This window comes from Bos grunniens, chromosome 7 (genome assembly GCF_055505025.1).
Source record: "Bos grunniens cultivar Pamir isolate PY7600 chromosome 7, Bosgru_T2T1.0, whole genome shotgun sequence".
Classification (NCBI taxonomy): Eukaryota; Metazoa; Chordata; class Mammalia; order Artiodactyla; family Bovidae; genus Bos; species Bos grunniens.
This window is the reverse complement of record NC_141171.1, coordinates 24004494-24027587: the sequence shown is the minus strand read 5'-3', so window position 1 is coordinate 24027587 and position 23094 is coordinate 24004494. Positions and strand designations below refer to the sequence as shown.

Below are 23094 nucleotides of genomic sequence, written 5' to 3'. Positions count from 1 at the left end.
GACCCCATGAATTGCAGCACACCAGGCCTCCCTGTCCATCACCATCTCCCGGAGTTCACTCAAACTCACATCCATCGAGTCAGTGATGCTATCCAGCTATCTCATCCTCTGTCATCCCCTTCTCCTCCTGCCCCCAATCCCTCCCAGCATCAGAGTCTTTTCCAATGAGTCAACTCTTCGCATGAGGTGGCCAAAGTACTGGAGTTTCAGCTTTAGCATCATTCCTTCCAAAGAAATCCCAGGGCTGATCTCCTTCAGAATGGACTGGTTGGATCTCCTTGCAGTCCAAGGGACTCTCAAGAGTCTTCTCCAACACCACAGTTCAAAGGCATCAATTCTTCGGCGCTTAGCTTTCTTCACAGTCCAACTCTCATATCCATACATGACCACAGGAAAAACCATAGCCTTGACTAGATGGACCTTAGTTGGCAAAGTAATGTCTCTGCTTTTGAATTGCTATCTAGGTTGGTCATAACTTTTCTTCCAAGGAGTAAGCGTCTTTTAATTTCATGGCTGCAGTCACCATCTGCAGTGGTTTTCAAGCCCCCAAAAATAAAGTCTGACACTGTTTCCACTGTTTCCCCATCTATTTCCCATGAAGTGATGGGACCAGATGCCATAATCTTAGTTTTCTGAATATATTTTCAAGTATATTTTATGCTTGGTTAATTTTTTTTTTCTTGCAGATAACTCACATAAACATACATAGGAACTATTTGTTTTGACAAAGAAGACATTTAAGCAGAAACAGTGTGCCTCACATTTCATGTTCTTACACAAATGACAAAGTCAGTCCCCTGGACTCACTCCGAACTTGTCAAAGCACTTTTCTCTTCAACTTATGAAACTTTCTCAACTTACGGTCCCAAAGAGCTACTCCCATTTATTCTAAATTCTGTAGTAGGAAAAATCTATTTATTTTTTCTAAGATAACATATTTTTTCCTTCATTAAAAACATTATCATTTGATCAGATTTTGTCATCCTTAATTACCTAACACTAGTCATAGTGGGTTAAATTCAAAATCTGCTACGTAGTTTCTTTGCCAAAATAAATTTACAATCTAACTTTGGATAGGAAAGGAGTGAAAATAAGTAAATAGCTAATTAGCTAAATGAATGACTCTCTAATTGACAAAAGAATAAATTAGAAAACCAAGTATTATAGTAAATACCAAACTGTGTGATACAGTGAGCTCTGTCATGCCTTGCAAAAAAAAAGAGTCAGGCTGTCCTGGAAATAACAGAAGATACATTCGTGTGGTAAACATTTAGCTAGATTTAAAAGGATGTATAGTGTTTGAATTGGCCAGAGTATGCAGAAAGGGCAACTTCACGTGATAGAGAATAGTGATTTTTCAAATTGTTTTTTTCCTGTTTGCAGAAATTTTTTTCAAATAAGCTGTTACTTTAAAACTTAATATATAATAATACAAAGCAGACCTGCTCTGATTGAAGTGAGGAGAGAAATGGGCTCCAGAGTCCTGTGAAATTTGTCCTCTTGGTTTCTCCTGGAGTTCTGATTTAGGCATGTTCAAATTTATACACTTATATTTCATCTTTTCTGTATATTTTATGGCACCTTTGAGTATTACTGCCTATGTCCATAATGGAAATGTTTACAGTAATCCAAACTTGAACCAGGGTCCAAGCAGTAAAAGGGAGGAAACAAAAGGATAATTAGGAAGTGGTTGTAAAAGAAATAAATACAACATGTTGAAAGGGGTTGCTGGGAAGAGGAAGAAAGGAATCTGCAACATTGCTGAAGTAATGAGTGTATATATCAGGAAGAAAATCAGTAGTGCTAGGCAGAGAACTAGAACATCAGGAGAAGAAGCTATATTTGTTTCTTTTAGTATGTATATGTTTTATTCATTTTTTCCCTTTCACTTTATCACTGTGCTGAGATAGGCTTTAAAGCAGAGACTTAAAGACCAGATTTATTCTAGTAGGATCTTTAAGTCTTTGTCTTTTCTGAAAATCTGGAATCTGAATTCTGAATTCAGAAATTCTGAAAATCAGAGGCATGTGATTACAGACAGCCCTAGTCCTGCATTACTTACAGCATAGTGTGAAAGCGTTAGTCGCTCAGTCGTGTCTGACTCTTTGCACCCCATGAACCCCGCCAGACTCCTCTATCCATGGAATTCTCCAGGCAACAGTACTGGAGTGGGGACCTTCTCCAGGGGATCTTCCAGACTTAGGGATCGAACCTGGGTCCCCTGCATAGCTGGCAGATTCTTTACCATCTGTGCCACCAGGGAAGCCATTTACACCGTACCAGGGACTGAAGATAGAGTGAAACTGTGACATACTCTTAGACTTCAGAAAACTCCCAAATTTGTGATAGAGACATATATTTAGATGAATAAACTAATGTAAAATTAAAACTGAGTCAAATCGTGGGGAAGAATGGTGCCTGGTACCAGGGGAATATATACCAGGCCTAATCTTTTCAGAGAAGGTATCCATGAGGCAGTGATATTTAAACTGATAGCGGGAAAGCATGTGCAAAGGCAGTAAAGAGAGAAAGGAAGCCAGTAGGACTAGAGCATAGAGGGCAGGAGGTAAGAGAGAGAGCTGGAGAGGAATGCGTGATCATTCCAAGAGCACTGGCTGTCATCGATGGGGAAAAGGAGGGTCACGTGATCATATATGCGTCTTGGAAAGTTGACTCAGGTTGCATCATAGGGAACCATTTGGAGAGTGGTCAGATGAGACATAGTCAGAAAGGTGATTAGTACGGAAATACAGAGAGAGTTCTTGGTATCTTGGACCAGAGTGGCCATCCTGAAGATAGAAAGAAGAGAATAAAGATTCAGGTGATAGTTGGGAGATGAAAGAGATTGAAATTGGTGATGAGGGTTAAAGGAGAGCAATGATAGATTAATGATATATTAAGGATAATAACTCTTGACATGGCATCATTATTTCAAGAATCACTTTTCCAATTTAATATTTGGTTTTAAGTTTTATTTATGGAGTTTTGATATGGTGATGTTTTACAGTTAATATAATACTACCTATAATTTTTATTTATGTTTTTGCTTATGGTTTTGTTTTTGCTTAAGGATTTATCCATGTGCTTAGAAAATGTAAATGCTTACCTACATTTTTCTGATTCTTTTACAGTATTTTTTCTTGTTTTAAGGGATGACACTAGTAGGATTTAGATCTTTAATACATCTGAAATACAGACATATGTACACACATATATGTATATAATGTATTCAGTATAAGATGTGAGGTAGGTGAGTATCTAAATTTATTTTTCCTTGTAAATAGCTAATTGTTCTATAACTCATATATTAAATTGTGATTGCAAGTCATTTACCTTTTTATGAAGTATTTTTACAATGAATGTGCCATTGAGATTAGCCATACAAAATACTAAAAAATTAGACATAATATTCATTAAATAAGTGATCTATTTTCTTAAATAACCCTATAAAAATTATGTAGAAAATATTTTAAATGCCCTTCAGTATTGGGAGGAATATCATTGAATAGTCATGAAAACAAACCTCAAAGCTAGTGGGATTTGGAGTGTATAATTTTGCTTATTTATAAAATATATCTTTTTAAGTCATTGCTTGTACTAAGCATAGTTGTATTGCTCAGCTTTCATCTGTTCTCTTCTTGGAATTCTACCTTTGCTTCTTAGGACTAAAAAGTCATTTATCTGCTCAGATAAGATGACTTTTAAAAATAACTCCTTTTAACCTAGCTTGAAAGATAACTCTGCAACTTGAAACCCAAATTATCCTTTCTCTTTTACTAAAGCTAATGAATGTACTCTGACACTAACTGGATCTCATGAAATAATTTTATCAATCCCTAAAGCAAATTACGTTTTTCTGTTGTGTCAACTTGACATATGTGATACAAAAATGCTGTATACCCAATCTCCAGTAAGGAAATATCAGTGTAATTAAAAAGGTCAAAATGACTCAAATCATTGTCTTTTCATTTCCAGAAAATTTGACTTTTAAAAGATGATGCTTTACTTATTTTTAGTTTAGCACCATCTTGGAAACACCTACCTGTTAATTAGAGCTGTGATTCCTTTCCATTCCCACAGCAGTGCTGAGCCCATGCAGAAGTCTACAGCACTATAATTAGGAATTTTCTTCTAAGAAAAACATTATAATAGACATCCTGCCATGCTTATTTTATTTTAATTGGATGTTTAGCTCTAGGGATCTTCATAATTTTTCATAAAACTTTAATGTTAGTAAAATCAGCTGGAAGGAAGCACTACTTATCTCCTTGATTACACCATAAGGAGTAGGATCTTAATTTGAGCCTTTCTTTTCTTTCTTTTTTTTTTTTAAGCTAATGAGAGCAAAGAGTTTTAAATGAATCAAGACAATGCATCACCAAGTACTGCTTGTGACCTGTGTGAAAGAAAACTTACACATGACAGAGTTAAGCAGGGCCGGAAGACCTTATTCAAACTGTTGCAATAGAGGAGAGAGACTGAATTCAACTACCTCTGAAACACAAGGCAGGAGAGTTTGTAAGCACTGGGATGAGGCCATGAAAAATTCTGGAGGACTTTAGCATGGACATTGGTCAGTGGTATCAGACCATCTGTGTTTGCTAATTGGTGCTTATGGAAGTAAGCCTCCTACCCTCCCCTTAAGACAGGGACATAGGATTTGTCTTTCTGGATGATTACATTTCAAAGGGCTGCTGCTAAGTCACTTCAGTCATGTCTGACTCTGTGTGACCCCATAGACGGCAGCCCACCAGGCTGCCCCGTCCCTGGGATTCTTCAGGCAAGAACACTGCAGTGGGTTGCCATTTCCTTCTCCAATGCATGAAAGTGAAAAGTGAAAGTGAAGTCGCTCAGTCGTGTCCAACTCTTCGCGACCCCATGGACTGTAGCCCACCAGGCTCCTCCATCCATGGGAATTTCCAGGCAAGAGTACTAAAGTGGGGTGCCATCGCCTTCAAAGGACTACTTGATTTCAAAGGGATACCAGCTACTTGATAAAGAGTCCTGGCTTATAAAACTGGCAAGAGGCTGAAGGATTGATGACTCAAAGGAGCAGAGGCAGCATTTACAATCACGAGTTTTCTAAAGTGAATGTTCCAAGAGAAGAGAGGAAAGGGACCTTTAAATCAGGTAGAAACCTGTCCAGAGTTTAGTCCAGCTAAAGGGAGTATCAAGACCATTTTGATCACCCATTGATGATCTACTAGATTGATGATCTGGATGATCATGGAAATGATGATTATGATCTGGAAACTGATCTAAAAGTACAAATCTTTTCTTATAGGCAAAGTAAATACAATTTTAAAATCTTTACACTTTATGTATACTAAAGGCTACTCATGAGTAACCTATCAAATTAGATGTTAGCATATAGCAGGAAAATCTTTGAGTCTGCTTTAAAGTGTCATAAATTTCACTGTCTAGAGTTTATGTAATAATAATAATAAAGATACCCATTGATGCCAGACACTATTTTAAGCATGTTTTATATAATGTACACAACAGTCCAGGAGTTCTTCTTCTCCCAGAAGTTGTACTTTGTCCAGGGTCAGATGGGGAATGGAGGAGCAGATCTCAAAGCCAGGGCCATGACTCCAGAGCCAGGATCTTGGCTCAAAATAGACATGCATGAGCACAAGCTGAAAGAATGAAAGAGGAATGAGCAGGAGAGGTTCGTTTTTCTTTCCTTTAAGTAACTGAAATGTACCCCCAATCCAGTTCTCACTCCATCCACTTTAACCTTGCTGCTGCTGCTGCTAAGTCGCTTCAGTGGTGTCCGACTCTGTGCGACCCCATAGATGGCAGCCCACCAGGCTCCCCCGTCCCTGGGATTCTCCAGGCAAGAATTCTGGAGTGGGTTGCCATTTCCTCCTCCAATGCATGAAAGTGAAAAGTGAAAGTGAAGTCGCTCAGTCGTGTCTGACTCCTAGCAACCCCATGGACTGCAGCCCACCAGGCTCCTCCGTCCATGGGATTTTCTAGGCAAGAGTACTGGAGTGGGGTGCCATTGCCTTCTCCGACTTTAACCTTAGTTGTGTCCTATTTCTTGAAAGGAAGACGGCTGTGTCTCCATGCAGGTGTCAAAGACCTTCTTCCAGCTTTGCTTTCATTCCCATTTTTCGTGGTCTCTCAGCAGCACTTCATTTACTTGTGCAGAAATGATTAATGTGACAGAGGCCAGCCTGACTTAGACTCAGTTTGGACTCTTACGATCATTTCATATTCCAGTGGCACAGAGCAGGAAAGATGATGGGTGTCCTCCACCTTTCATCCTGGTTGGGTGACTACATCAATTATGAAAATAGTCAAAAGATGTATGACCACCATCAGTTATGGTCTAACAGTATTGGAGTGCAAGTGACTACTTAAGTGAGATATAAAAGCTTTAAGGTATTTGCCAAATCTTGTACAACACAGATGTGTGAAGACTTCTGTTACATTGCATTTTTATACTTAAAGAAACATTCAAAAGCCTGAGAAATAATGCAGAATGCTGAAAATTTTCCGTTAGAGAATCAGAGTTCTGAGAGTAAATGTTTTGATTCCTGTTTTGGTTACCAGCTAGTTTGGGAGTGAATATGTAAATTTATTAAAAATTAATTAAAAATATTTTATTAAGTACTCTACCCAGGAGACCCATAGGAGCAGGTTATCTAGAAAGGCATATAAAGTCAAGTAAGGTGGCTCAGATGGTAAAGCGTCTGCCTACAATGCCGGAGACCTGGGTTCAATCCCTGGGTTGGGAAGATCCTCTGGAGAAGGAAATGGCAACCCACTCCAATACTCTTGCCTGGAAAATCCCATGGGCAGAGGAGCCTGGTAGGCTACAGTCTATAGGGTCGCAAAGAGTCAGATACGACTGAGCGACTTTACTTTCAGTTTTCAAAATAACAGGTACCAAATGGCATAATTAATAACTTGTCAAAATTAGATAGCTGTTTATGAGTTTATATGTTTAGTGCTTGTCTCCCCCAGTAGGCAGTCAACTCCATGAGGGCAGGGACTAGGCTTCTTTGTTGCTCTACCATAGCAACTAACATGTTGTAGAAACACAATGGATATTTTTAAATGAATGAATGTGTCATTCATTCTGCAATTATAAGAGGCAGATAAAATTATGGAAGGGATTACATCAGGAATGGTTTGGTCAGGAAAGTTACTGAAATTGTCATACTTTCATAGATCTGTTATCTTTCTCGTGTTTTCAAAAGTTTTATTAATTGGATTCCACTAGACAGAAGAGCCTGGTAGCCTGCAGTCCATGGGGTCGCTAAGAGTCATACACAACTGAGCGACTTTACTTTCACTTTCCACTTTCATGCATTGGAGAAGGAAATGGCAACCCACTCCAGTGTTCTTGCCTGGAGAATCCCATGGACGGAGAAGCCTGGTAGGCTGAAGTCCATGGGGTCGCACAGAGTTGGACACGACTGAAGCGATTTAGCAGCAGCAGCAGCAAGTTTCTCGAACATCTGCTATGCACATTGTACTATATTCTTCTACCCAATTTATCCAATAAGATTGTACTCTATAATGTACTGACAGCCTAAGTCAACTTTCTACATAATGAATATTAAATTTTCATCTTTAATCTTGAGAAATAATATCTTATTTTCATTTCAGAGTATATTTAAACATAGACCTACTGACATTAAACATAGACCTACTAACATAAACCAGTTAACATTAAACTGTGTAATGCCTTCCTTTTATTTCTTGGAAGATCATCAACTTATAGCTTCTTACAAATGGTGCTCCAAATTACCCTGAAGTTATTTCCCTGCTGCTCAGATGGTAAAGCATCTTCCTACAATGCAGGAGACCCAAGTTCAATCCCTGAGTTGGGAAGATCCTCTAGAGAAGGAAATGGCAACCCACTCCAGTACTCTTGCCTGGAAAATCCCATGGACAGAGGAGCATGGTAGGCTACAGTCCATGGGGTCGCCAAGAGTTGGACATGACTGAGTGACTTCACTTTCACTTTCTTTATTTGAGGAATATTAATGATCACTAAAAATGGTCTTGTAGCCTAAGTTCATAATTATAGAAGTACATGTCAGTCTCTAAGTAAAAAATCATAAGTCTGCTCCATTCTTGTACCTTCTACCTTAGTGGATAATATGCTGTTCATTCAAATTAGCAAGCTTATAATCAGTCTTTTGGGCTTCCCTCGTGGTTCAGATGGTAAAAAATCTGCCTGCAATGCAAGAGACCTGGGTTTGATCCCTGGGTTGGGAAGATCTGCTAGAGAAGGAAATAGCAACCCACTCCAGTATTCTTGCCTGAAAAATCCCATGGACAGAGGAAATGCCTCCTACCCGGAGGGCCACAGTCCACAGTGTCACAGTCAGATACGACTGAGCAACTAACACTTTCATATTCAGTCTTTCATGAGGATAAATGATTGGTAGCTTGAATTTCGGGAGAATGGAAATAACAAATCAACAGCAACAGCAGAAGTCTTTAACTGTAGCTTTAGCATCTTCATAGTTAAAGAGGAAACAACTTGGGTTTTCAAAGCTTTCATAACTGGAATAAAATTCATGAGCTAGAAAATAGACTACTTTCTTTTTTTTATTTGGAAAGCAAGGTATAATTTTATGCATGATCAGTTCCAGCATATAGTTAATATGTTTCCTTCAGAGGATAAGATTCATTAATTGTGTTCATGTCTTTCAAAATTGCATGCAACGACTATCTTTCCATTTGTTTTTCAGAGGTCTTGAAAGTTTAGTTGGAAAGTGATAACTTCCTTCTTTCCCATTGTCTCATATAAGTTATTGTGTGGTAATTAAATCACCAGTGAAGGGCATAGTTAAGTTATATTGGTGTGAGATCAAGAAAGAATGTGTGTAGGTTTGCAAAGAGGCAGCTTAAAAATTTCTTCAAAATTCCTCTTTGCTCTTCACTATAATAAATTGTGAATAGATTAAAAGCTTTAAGGTAATATTGAATGCAAAAAATTTACTTGACTATTTACCAGATTTAAAAATATCTACAGGGGAAGTGAATTGTATCAGTTTCAACAATCATCTGCTATTATCTTAACTACAATATCAGGAAGCATTTGTATGATAACTGCCTGAATGTGTGTATGTCAGGCTAAATCTAGCAAATTGATATGCAATCAAGTTCAATTATCATTAGTTTTATTTCCTTCTCCAGGGGATCTTCCTGACCGAGGAATCGAACCTGGGTCTCCCACATTGTAGGCAGACGCTTTACTCTCTGAGTCACCAGGGAAGCCCATATTTAATCATAGTATTACTTTATTTCTAACAGGTTAATTTTAATTAAGGTATATGGATTTATTTAAACCAACAATTGATTATGTGCCATAATATTATAAACTGAAATCTTATGAACTTGGTGATTGTTTTTTTATTTTAAATGCCTTTGAAGTTTGCCTGTAATGGCATGTGTCCAGAATATACCCTGCTGGGAAATCTGTATCACTTGATGATTTTCTATGTTGTCTGAAAGTATTTTTAAACTGTTGCAAATATATACTGCTGAGAAAACTTCATCACAACTAGGAGTATCTGGAAGCTATTTTCTGTGTTGTCTGACAGGTTGTTTTTTCTTAAACTAAAATAGCTAACAAAATTAAATGTAACAGAAAAAAAAAGTACCAGTTTTAATGGTACAGATTGCACATATGAGATTGTTTAGGATTTCAACCAAAATTAAACTAGCTAATGAAACAGAGGCAAATCATACAGAGCATTAATACAGAGCTAAAATTAAAACACATCCATTTACCAGATTGTTTTTGACAGGATTCCTTTGGTTGCAAGTGACAGAACCACCACTAAACTACCTGAATGAGAGATGAAACTCCTGTCCTAGGACACTCGGAAGTCTGGGGGTAATCTTAGGCACAGCTCAGTATGTGTTCAGCACTCTCTGCAATGCTGTCTTTCTTGTATTGCTTCTCTGCCCTTGTCTGGGTGCAAGGTCTGCTTTTCTTTCTGAGGAATTATAATATGCAAAATCTGAGCCTGTAGCCAAAGGGAAAGATTTTTTTGCTCATACCCAGGAATGAAATTAATCTGCCTGCTATGTAAAGAGTCTGCCTGAAATACAGGAGACCCGGGTTTGATCCCTGGGTCAGGAAGATCCCCTGGAGAAGGGAATGAATGCCAACACACTCCAGTATTCTTGCCTGGAGAAGTCCATGGACAGAGGAGCCTGGCAGGCTACAGTCCCCATGGTGTCGCAAAGAGTCAGACATGACTGAGCCGTTCACACTTTTCACTTACTACATAGTAATTGGCCAGATTGTGGTTTGTAATTGACCAGATTTCCTGTTTAGGAAAGGTGAGGCTCATGTGGAATAAAAGGAAAAGATTTTCTTACCGTCTTTATCATTTTCAAGGGTATAGTTTAGTGATGTCAGCTAATTCACATTGTTGTGCAACAACAGAACTTCTTCATCTTTCAAAACTGAAACTCGGTACCCACAGAACAATTCATTTCCCCCTCTCCCAGCCTCTGGAAACTACCATTCTAGTTTCTGTCTCTATGAGTTTGACTACTTTGTAGATCTCATAAAAGTAGAATCATAGTATTTGTCTTTTTGTAACTAGCTGATTTCACTTAGTGTAATGTCTTCAGGGTTCATCTGTGTTGTGGCCTGTGACAGAATTTCAAAAGGAGAAGACATTTTATGATTTTTTTTTTGTTACTAAAAAGGATAGTCAAGAACACAAATGCCCTCAGACAACTTTAAATTCATAAAACAAACATAAAGAAACTTTATGGGACTGAAAATTACTGGAAATTGCGCTGCTCACTTAACATTTTTCAAGTGTATTCAAAACACTGGGTTTACCAGGTGAACAAAAGCAAAGTCACAGTTTTGGACCCACAACCTTTGAACTACAAGTTTTAACACCTTCTTCTAAGTAGACTTTGGGATGACTTTTTTTAATGATATGATTTTTACTTTTAGATAATTATGATAGCAACTAAAAAATAATGCAAGGAAATCCCATGGATTTGTTAAAGCACTTTCTCCCAGTGGCAAAATCTTGCAAAACTATAGTGACATATCCCAGCCAGGATATTGGCATTAATATATTTCACTGATCTTATGTAGATTTCCCCAATTTTACTTATGTTTATGCATGCAGTTTCATGCAATTTTATTACTTGCGTGCATTGAATTTTTTAACTAGAATTTGTGGATTAGATGTGGCTATTGCCAAGGTGCTATTATTTTTAAAAATCTTTAGTGGCAAAATATGTAATGCTCTCAATTTTCTGTGACAAGCATAACAAGGGTATATCTTATCATATTTAGTTCTTTGCAGTCAAATTCCAAAACTTATTCAAACTGTATACCTTTAACATTTTTTCATTCTATTTATAATTATAGAATGACATATGGATGTTTATTTTCACAAACTTATTTCTTCTTCTTAATATTTAGAATTAGGTACTATTTTCATTGTGTCATTATTACCAGAAAGGCAGAACATAGTTTAAGAACTTTACTGTTAATATGTGAAGATAATAATTGAAGAAAAGTAATAGTGTTAATTCAAAAATTCACTATTTTGCTCTGAACCTTTATATCTACTAGTCTTAAAAAATAAGAGAAAAATCACTAGATATTTACATCAAAGGCACTAAGACTCTCCCTTTAGTAATGTACAACTGCATAACTAAATCATAGTAAAATGAATTAAAATATTTGCAAGGCAAATTTCCCAGCCCTTAGGTACCTAGTCACCATTATATTTTACACATCTTTAATGATTTATTATTTCCTTGTTCACCTTCATGAATTATTCTAATTTGAGTCTGTACTTCCTTGAACAAGAATACTTTCTTTCCCAAGTCCTCTTTAGTCTGATATGTAGGAAGAGATTTAAAGAAATTTTCTAAATTAGAGAATCCTTTTTATGAGAAATAAAGTGGACTAATGGGGACAAAAGAACTTATAATAAATTGAAATAGGTTCTTTATATAAATAAAGACATTTTCTCTTTCATAGAGAAAAAGTAATTAAATTATTTTCTTAATAAAGAACACAAAGCTTTCTGGTAATGGCATGGCCTTTTATTTCCACTTCACTTCAACAAAGACCTCTTAAAGACAATTCAGTCTTTTAGTTTTTAGATGATGATCTGAAATTAAATGATGGCTGTCCTGAAGATATTTGAGTTCTTTTCTAAGGAAAATGAGGCCATTCTTCTTTACTCACTTATTCAATACTTACACTAATGATAATAATATAAAAAAAAAGTAACAACTATAGTAATAATAATAGCTTACTCTTATTATAACTCTTATTAATAGCAGTTACTCTAAACAACGTACTTTTCTAAGTCCTGAATAATTTCTCTCTAAACCATCATAACTTTATTTATATTTCATTTTTTAGCTTTCTTAATTTCTATTTTTTCCCCTTTACTGAGCTTTCCACAGTATTTATTCTTTATTTTTCTTATGACTTAATTTTCACATCTGAGTTTATTTTGTATAATATACAAAGATATAATATATATATAACAAAGACATATAATAAAGACAGCTTATCTTTATTTCTTAGTTCTGTGAACTGACATTTCATCTCTACCATCACATCCCTGAGATCTTATATTTCTAATTTGTTGTTTTCCAAGAGAGAGGAAAATTCTTCTTATGACTTTTAGAACTGTCCCTTAATATTTTCCTCAGTTTCATGAATTCTTTTCTTGGTGGCGTGAGGCTATTTTTTCATCTAGTCTTTTCCTCTTGCAGAGACTTTGAAACACAGAAACTTGCAGAAACACTGAAATCAGTCAGGACCCATTGATGTCAGTTGCTTTTGCTTTTATTGATGTCAGTGATTTTGTTAGTGTGAAATGATTTTTACTTTCAGTGTAAGGTTGTGGAGGTACCATGAAATCAACTGAAAATTCTATAAGGGAAAGGAAATTCTGAATTATTTCAAACAAGCTAATATAATTTTAAATGTGTATTTTATACTTTTTCTTAAAACAGTTTTGCTGTATTCAAAATTTTGTGTGATAAGTAGCAAAAGTGACTGCTTATTCTAGTTCTGGTCATAATCTCATTACTCTCAGTAGACCCTTGGTTAAATCACTTAACCTTCCTGAACCTTGGTTTCCCAAAAATCCCCACAATACTTTATCTCTCTTGTAGTAAAATGTTGAGGATTTTTATTAGCAGAAGGTTCCTCAATGGTATGCTTGATACATTGAAGCACTGAGTGTATATGGCCAAATTATAACTGTTCCCAAGCATTTCCAGAAATGAACAAAGACGAGGCAAGCCTAAAGAGTGCTGCTCTCATTCTCTGAAAACTCCTAGTTAAAAAGAGGAATCTCAGGAGGAGGCTGGCAAATCCTTGTCTTGATTGTCTTGATTGATACCAGACATAGTACTAAGCAACGTATATATATATATTTTTTTTTCTTATTGAGCAACATTTTAATATACATTGAGGTGGTTGGCATTTTCTCTGTTATAGATTAGGAGACTGAGACTTAAATAGATCGGATACGAAATGGCTTAGAAATGGTGGAGCCAGTTCTCAAGTCTAGATCTGGCTAATTTCACAGTCAGGCTCTTAAGCATTCTCCTGTCTATGCTGCAGCGCTTGATCCTCCCTACATATAAACAGAAAATTTGGATATACTCTATGTTTCTTAATGGAAAATATAACATGAATTCAAGATGATCTTATCATTACCACACTACCTAGAGTATGTATGAGTGTGCTCTTTTTAAATATTGCCCCCCTCACTGACTTTGCTTATAATATTTCTGCAAAGGAATACACTAGAAAAATAAGCACTATATAGGGAACTTGTGTTGTAATGATATGAGTGATGCAAGTTCCTTAACCATTTTAATACTGATAATCTTTGTTCTATAACAAATATCACCTTCATCAAGTTGTGCAGTATTAATCACTTCAGTATCACTAAAGGAGCTAGATAAGTCTGCAATTGAACAGTTCACCTCTGAGCAATGTCTCCTATTTAATTTAGCATGTTCCTGTTTTGTTAGTAATGTAAAGCAGGCCTTAAGAAAGAATAGTTTCAGAGAGCCAATACTTTGTAGAGGTGGTAAAATTAATATTCTATATGCCATTAGAATTTTTTATCTTGTTGCATACCAAAAAAAACCCCATGAAAACCTACCTAAAGTAATATGTTGAGGCAATTTCAGATGAAGGATCATAATACAAATTAGAGCTATAATAGCCCATTCATATGGATTTGATTTGATTTAACATCAAAGTTTCAAATAAAAATTGGTATATGTTTTTAGGAAAAAATATTGGATGTAACTAAACTCTCTTGAATCAAGTCCAAAATCCATCTCAGAATATCTGCTGTTACATTCTTCAAGGTCAGATCATGTTGATTTGAAAATCTAAGAGTATAGAATAAGAACCAAGTGAAATACTGGAGATAAAGAGTCTGTCATGGTATTGGTCTTACATTTTTTAGGTCACCTTCGCTAGGAAAATTCTGATATTCATATTCTGTCTCTCCCCTCTCACATATCCACACACATTTAGGTACATACATATCAAAAAACCTACCTGGTTTTACATGCATGTATATGCATATTTTTAAAAGAAAGTTATTTATTAATCGGGGGATAGCAAATACATCGTAAGTAATACTTGAGTGAATGTTCACAAATTAAATGCATATGTGTCACCATGACTTAGATAGCAAATTCAATACTGTTAACACTGCAGAGCTTCCTGCCCCCTTTCTGGATTTTTGATCACCTATTCTTATAGCTAACTGCATCAGTTAGCTGTACCTGTTTCTTAATTTCATATGAATAGAATCATATAAAATGTATTCATTTGTACATGGCTTCTTTTACTTGTTTGTGAGTTTGTCTGTGTTGTTGAGCAGTAGTATTTCCTTTATTTTAATTGATGTATTATTTTCTATTAGGTTTATTTATCAATTCTTGATGTACATTCAGGTTGCTTTCAGTTTGGGTGTATTATGAATAATACTGCTTTGAAAAAATATATATATATATTTAGGTAAATGTATGCGTGTATTTGTTTTAGGCATATTTCTAAGAGTAGAATTACTGAGTAACAGGGAATGCATATGATCATTTTAGTCAATACAGTTTTCCACAGTGGTTGAACCAAGTTACATTCTCACCAGCTGTGTATGAGAGTTCCAAATCTGCTATTAATACTTTGACAGCACATTATGTATCATTAGCCATTTTTGTAGGTTAAATATCACATTGTGACTTTAAATTGCATTACACTGGTGATGAATGAGCTAGAGAAATGTTTTGTATGTTTATCAGGCATTTACACATTCTCTTTTGTGAAGTGCCCATTAAAGATTTTTTCCCATTTTTCATATTTTATATCATTTTTGTTATGAAATACGGTATAAGTAATTCTTATTAAATATTTTAGTTTAAATGTTTTATTGCTTAGTTTCTTTTTAAATTTATTTTAACATCTTGATTTCCTTCTACTTTTCAGATGCAGCAACTGTTCCATGAAAATTATGAACACAATCGCAAGGGTTATATCCAAGACCTTCACAACAGCAAAATCCATGCAGCCATAACACTTCATCCAAACAAAAGGCCCGCCTACCAATACAGGCTTCATAATTACATGCTCAGCCGCAAAATTTCTGAACTGCGCTACCGCACCATCCAGCTCCACCGGGAGAGTGCGCTGATGAGCAAGCTTAGTAATAGCGAAGTGAGCAAAGAGGACCAGCAGCTGGGAGTAATGCCTTCTTTCAACCACTTCCAGCCTCGGGAGAGAGATGAAGTGATAGAATGGGAGTTCCTGACAGGGAAACTCCTTTACTCAGCATCTGAGAACCAGCCTCCTCGACAGAGCATCAGTAGCATCCTGAGAACAGCGCTGGATGATACTGTCCTACAGGTGATGGAGATGATCAATGAGAATGCCAAGACGAGAGGACGGCTCATTGACTTCAAAGAAATTCAATATGGCTACCGCAGGGTTGATCCCATGCATGGGGTGGAGTACATTTTGGATTTACTTCTCTTATACAAAAGACACAAGGGGAGGAAACTGACTGTGCCAGTAAGACGCCATGCCTATCTTCAGCAGTTGTTCAGCAAGCCTTTCTTCAGAGAAACTGAAGAGCTAGATGTCAACAGTCTTGTAGAGAGTATTAACAGTGACACTCAATCATTCTCCTTTATATCGAATTCTTTAAAGATACTGTCTTCTTTTCAAGGTGCCAAAGAAGTGAGAGGGCACAGTGAAAAGAAAATACACATTCTTGTCCCTCTCATTGGAAGGTATGACACTTTCTTGAGATTCATGGAGAACTTTGAAAACACTTGTCTTATCCCAAAGCAGAATGTAAAACTGGTCATCATCCTTTTCAGTAAGAATTCTGGCCAAGATTCCAACAAGCATACTGAGCTTATACAAGAATATCAGAACAAGTACCCCAAAGCAGAAATCACCCTGATCCCCATGAAGGGGGAGTTTTCCAGAGGTCTTGGTCTTGAAATGGGATCTTCCCAGTTTGACAATGATACTTTGCTGCTATTTTGTGATGTTGACTTGATCTTCAGAGGAGATTTTCTCCAACGATGTAGAGACAATACAATTCAGGGACAACAGGTATACTACCCCATCATCTTTAGCCAGTATGACCCAAAGGTAACCAATGGGGGGAGCCCTCCAACCGATGACGACTTCGTCTTCTCAAAGAAGACTGGATTCTGGAGAGATTATGGATATGGAATTACCTGTATTTATAAAAGTGATCTTCTGGGAGCAGGTGGATTTGATACCTCAATACAAGGCTGGGGACTGGAAGATGTAGATCTCTACAATAAAGTCATTCTATCTGGCTTGAGGCCCTTCAGAAGTCAAGAAGTAGGAGTGGTCCACATTTTCCATCCAGTTCATTGTGACCCTAACTTGGACCCTAAGCAGTATAAGATGTGCTTAGGATCCAAGGCAAGTACTTTTGCCTCAACTGTGCAACTGGCTGAACTATGGCTGGAAAAACATTTGGGTGTCAGGTACAATCGAACTCTCTCCTGACAATCCAGGCAACACATATTGCCTTTTTTAAAGGGGAGTTTACCTCATTGTTGGTTGTTGTTGTTTAATTTTATTGTTATTTTTATTATTATAATTATTATTGTTATAATTTTATTTTGTTGTCCAGGTCTTAAACTACTCTTGGTTGTCTTCCAAAGAGTGTTTGTTGACCTCAAACAAGAAGAGTCTGCAGTTCACTGATATTTCAGATTTCTACTGAAGTCAATAGGCATATTACTTTTATATATCTTTATTTGAGATTGAGTTAAATCGTGGCAATCAAATGACTTTTGAAGCTCATTCAACATGAGAGACAGCTTAGAAGAATGTTCTCTTGGGGCTTTAAGATGCAATATCGACTTTTCTTTCGTTTGTCAAATTCAATGTGATACAAATATTTACTGGTGAAAGGTACCACAAAAGTGCTTTATGCTTCCTATGGGGAAGGGACTCTGTAACATAAACTTGAGTTTTGTAATTTATACAAGGACTTAAATATATAGACAATAATTTTCTTCATCTTTAGGATTTTTAAAGTAAATGAACACTTATGATTGTAAGTTTATTTTTTAAAAAAAGTTTTAAAAATTTGAGGAGTTTTGTTCCACAAGCAACCGGTACTGGCTACCCTGGTCTTATGACAATTATCTTACTCCTCACAACAGTCTGCTATAAATGCGAATGAACTTTATTTTCTCAAGGAAATATGATTTAATTAAATATTCATGTACATTTTAGAAGCTTTATGAAACAATGTCCTTCATTTGCTGGCAAGAAGATAAAATATGACAGAACCTGGTTATTTATAATAAAACAGGTATGACAGTATTCTTTTTCAAATACACTGAAAAATTTGTGTTGTTTCCTTTTGGTCAAATTTGATGTATTTCTTAATGGTCATAGTCACCAAAGCATGCTTGCTACAAAGGCTGGAAACATTAATAAGGGATTATGGGCATGATATTTATATCAATATGCTTTGAGTTCTGGCTTTCATAAGTGATTAAAATGAGCAATTGTTTAGTCAATAATTTACAATCTGGAGGAAGTATTCCTCTTCGATCTCATTAGCTTTGTGATCAAACTGAACCAAGAATAGGTCAAAATCAGATTTTAATCCAGGTTGGCAGATGGCACAAAGATACGAAAATAAATGCAGACATTATGAATATAAAATTAATTTTACAATTATATTGCTATTTATAAAACACATAGGAAAATGTTTCATTTCTCTACCATTCTTTCTCAAATCTGAATCAGTAGTGCCCAGTTTGTAGAAAAATATAATCTTATTCAATAAATGTAAGAGAAAATGAAAATCTGTATAAGAAGCTCTTGTGAAAGCATATTTTTTAAATTTCATCTTGTAAATAAGTAATATGTTTGCATAGTTCCAAAATCAAACAAGATGTCAAATGTCTACCACTGTCAGTCTCAGGCTCTATTCACCCAAATCTGTCCTTAACTGCACATAACCACCATTTTAGGTGTATGTATGTTTGTGTGCATGTTTTTCTACAGTTTCACAAGCAGAAAAGACATATATTTATTTTCTTCTCCCTTGATACATAAAATGTAGCCTATTATACATGCTGTTTTATACTTTGATTTTCTTTTTTCAAACTAGAACACTAAAATTTGCATCAAAATTGATTTGAAAGCAATTGTAAGTTATTACCATTATTTGGAACTGACTGTCCTGAGGTCATATAGCATTTGCCTTAGTAATGACTTTCTTATGTGGCAACCATCTCTTTTAGCAAAGACCTTTTGGGGGTTTCAAAAAAATAACATTGCTTAATATTGTGACAAATATGGCACTTTCCTTGACTAAAACATATAATCTTAATAACGTAAGATTCATTAGAGAGGAATTAATGGCACTTTTAGATGTTAAAAATCGTGACAAGGCTGACATTTCAGAGCTTATCTCTGCTCTCATATTGTCTCTGTCCTTCACAACCCTCTTCTAATAGCTCTTTTCCTGCATTGTGCTATTAGCTCTTTTGCAGATTTTATTTTCCTTGTGATAAGTATACTTATATTCAGTAAAGATAGTCACTTGGGAAGATTTATTACTAAATAATAATTATTAATGATGTTATTAAAGGAGAAAAGAAATCAGGATCTCCTCTTTAATTAGGGCAACTGAAATAGCAGAGTTTTACTGAGGAATAAATGCAAAGAGCTCATTTAAAACCCCTCCAAGTGTTAGAAAGTCATGAGGCACCTGCCCGGGGATGAGGTGGCATTCTCCACTTTCATCATTTCTCTGATGAAATTCTTCTGATGAAACAAGGGAATGCAAAGATCTCATTTGGACTTAACTACACACATGCATGCTGTACTGAAACTAATATAAATGTACTTAAATTCTATTTTATAATTTTGTATTAGCTTTCCTATGATTTTTTTTCAGGTACCGCAATATTTCTTGACCGCAAATTTATTGAAATGATACTAGCAAAACTAAGAGTGTTTTTCTGTGCACAGAGTATCTGTTAGTTTAAACCCCATGGTTGAAGGGTAACCAGCGTGAGTGCAGCCTGAGGCACAGCGTGTGTGTTATTGGCATTGCTTTATTTGGACAGCTATGGATGTTCTATGTAAATATCAGCACAACAGCCATTTCATTAACCTTCAGCATCATCTTATTGATCACCTTCTGTTCACTCAATATAACACTGTACATTTTACTTATATTATCCTTTTATATGTAATCCTCTCGATAGCTCTCAGAATATTGATTCTCCTTCTTCATTCAACAGATATGGAAACTGAGGCCATGAGTCATGAAGTAATTTATCCTGAATTCACACAGTTGGCTTGTTTTAGAATTAAGAAATTTATGCTCATTACTGTCTGAATCGAAAGCACCCGTCTTTCTACTGTAACCCATGGCTTTTCAGTTGTTGGGGAGAATGTAGGGGACAACGGGGGAGCAAAGATCCAGCCGACTCCGTAGCCACATTTGATCTGTTATTCAGCTTGATTTGCTCTTTGCTTGTTCTCGACAGAGAGAAGTTTGCTGATCTTTTGCTCGGTTAGAGCCTCTTTAGGCTTTGCCTGGAGAATCCCAGGGATTGGGGAGCCTGGTGGGCTGCCATCTATGGGGTCTCACAGAGCTGGACACGACTGAAGCGACTTAGCAGCAGCAGCAGGCTTTGATCCCAGTCTTTGCCCACTTTGCTGGCTCTCTCTGAGTAGCACTGTGTTGGAGCAGGATTTCTTCTCTCTACTTGCTTGCAAGTCATTGGACCTCAGCTAGCAGGAAAACATTTTCAGAATTCCCGATGCCAGCAGCAGCCCTTCTACGTGGGTTCAGCCAGCTGAGAGCAGAAGCTGTCCACGATGAATGTCACTGCATAATTGCTTGACTGTATGTCACTGTCCCCTTACAGACATAGCGTGATGCAGCTGATATATTTCTGAATCTAAGAGTTGGGCCCTTTGTGCCTAGTTAATAGATGGGAACTACTGGAATGAAATAAGTGTGTGAACTGATAGTCCAACCAAGACACTAAGCGCTCACTGGAAAGGTAAGTTAACAATGTTCCCTTGTTTTTCATGTGGAAAGCTGAAGCCCATCTCTGGTCAGCAGCCCCATAGCTGGGCCACTCTGACTTTTCATGGTTGCATTTTCAGATTCTCCCTGGGCAATTCCTTCTTCGGGGAGGAGGACTCAGAAGATGAGGCCCTTTTTCTTTTCTTTTTTCCTGGTTTTTAATTTATTTTTAATTGGAGTATATTTACTATACAATGTTGTGTTAGTTCCTGCTGTACAACACATGAATCAGCTATTAGTGTACATGTATCCCCTTCCTTGTGAGCCTCCCTCCCACCCCTCTAGGTCATCACCGAGCCCTGAGCTGAGCTCCCTGTGTTATACAGCAGCTTCCTACTAGCTGTCTATTTTATGCTGCTGCTGCTAAGTTGCTTCAGTCATGTCTGACTCTGTGCGACCCCATAGACGGCAGCCCACCAGGCTCCCCCGTCCCTGGGAGTCTCTAGGCAAGAATACCAGAGTGGGTTGCCATTTCCTTCTCCAATGCATGAAAGTGAAAAGTGAAAGTGAAGTTGCTCAGTCGTGTCCGACTCCTAGGGACCCCATGGACTGCAGCCTACCAGGCTCCTCCGTCCATGGGATTTTCCAGGCAAGAGTACTGGAGTGGGGTGCCATCGCCTTCTCCGGTCTATTTTATACATGGTAGTATATATATGTCAGTGCTACTCTCTCAATTTGTCCCATCTTCTCCTTCCCCCACTGCATGCACAAGTCTGTTCTCTGCATCTGTGCCTCTATTCCTCCCTGCAAATAGGCTCATCAGCACCATTTTTCTAGATTGCATACGTAAGTGTTAATATTGCTCAGAGAGAGGTGGTAGTGCTGCCAGGCCTATTGAGCCCTCACCTAGGACTGCCTTGTCCTGGAGGGAGTAGCCTAAGGTAGACCTGGACCTAGAAAGAGAGGTAGTATCTTCCTTCATCTGCTCTTTTTACCCTAAAGAACACATTTTTAATCAGGTAAAAAAAATGTTTCAGTTCAGTCGCTCAGTCATGTCCGACTCTTTGCGACCCCATGAATTGCAGCACACCAGGCCTCCCTGTCCATCACCAACCCCCAGAGTTCACCCGAACCCATGTCCATCGAGTCAGTGATGCCATCCAGCCATCTCATCCTCTGTCGTCCCCTTCTCCTCCTGCCCCCAATCCCTCCCAGCATCAGAGTCTTTTCCAATGAGTCAACTCTTCGCATGAGGTGGCCAAAGTACTGGAGTTTCAGCTTTAGCATTATTCCTTCCAAAGAACACCCAGGACTGATCTCCTTCAGAATGGACTGGTTTAATCTCCTTGCAGTCCAAGGGACTCTCAAGAGTCTTCTCCAACACCACAGTCCAAAAGCATCAATTCTTCGGCGCTCAACTTTCTTCACAGTCCAACTCTCACATCCATACATGACTACTGGAAAAACCATAGCCTTGACTAGACGGACCTTTGTTGTCAAAGTAATGTCTCTGCTTTTGAATATGCTATCTAGGTTGGTCATAACTTTCCTTCCAAGGAGTAAGTGTCTTTTAATTTCATGGTTTAGTCAGGTAAAATACATCAAGATGAGTCTCAAATAGCCAATAAAGTATTTGTAGCTTCATCTGGGCCACAATGATGAATGTGCATGGGAGAATGAAGGTCTCACCATACTTTTCATTATGTGGCCATCTGCCTTTCCTTCCCTAACTCCTCATGCTTTCTGAGTTATCTGCATCCATGGTTCTGCACCCCATAGGAACTTAGTGTGAATATCTAAGAGGGGATTATAGGTAATCCGGGGAATTGGCCACTTAAACTCTCATTTGTCCTTAAATACTGATGGCATATCTCTTCAGAAGTAGTCTGTAATTATGGATATTATGGGGCAAAGTAGTGTCCTGAAGGATAATAAATGGATCTGTTCTCAGTTTTTAGTGCTGTGACTTGCCTACCTTCCCCATCTGTACTTTTATTAGCATCCTAATCATTGTCAGGCATGTAGTACAGATAGTTTGTGCTGAGGCCAGAAGCCTCCTAGGCCTTCTATTTAGAGCAGCAACAACAGTAGAAGCAGGATGGAGTCCCAGAATATACCGGTGGGCTCTGCCTCTGTAGCCCACAGCCTCACTCAGGCACCAGTCACGCTGCCGGGCTTGACCCAACAGATGGCGGGATAATGAGTCCTCAGCAGTAATTCATGCCCCCAAGTGATGACACAGCCACATCTGCAGCAGGCAGCAAACCGCCTGGTGCTGGCACAGTGAAGCCAGGATATTCTAGTATTGCCTGCAGTTTGACAGCTAGTTGTTAGTCTCCCTTTTCCTTTCTCTCGCCAGAAGCTGCCAACCTCTGTGCCATATTTGGAATTCTCCCCCATGCAGGATTTTATTTCAGTCAAATTCAACCATGGTTTATTTGTCCATAGGTTGGTATCAAAGCTGAGAGTGCTGAGTTTTGATTATCCATCATGCATTGGTAAGTGTTCTTGCTGTTCTATCAGCACCCAA

At 37.4% G+C, this 23094-nt stretch overlaps 1 protein-coding gene across 6 annotated transcripts in view; it reads left to right on the top strand.

The window, feature by feature from the left end:
• CHSY3 (chondroitin sulfate synthase 3) overlaps positions 1-17911 on the top strand; it is a 375783-nt gene extending 357872 nt beyond the window's left edge. For all 6 annotated transcript variants that reach the window (XM_086410475.1, XM_086410476.1, XM_086410477.1 and 3 more), the window contains one exon: positions 15497-17911. In XM_086410475.1, coding sequence (XP_086266601.1) covers positions 15497-17059 — 1563 coding nt within the window. In that variant the 3' untranslated portion in view covers positions 17060-17911. The remainder of the gene's footprint in view (positions 1-15496) is intronic.
• The last annotated feature ends 5183 nt before the right edge of the window (positions 17912-23094 follow it).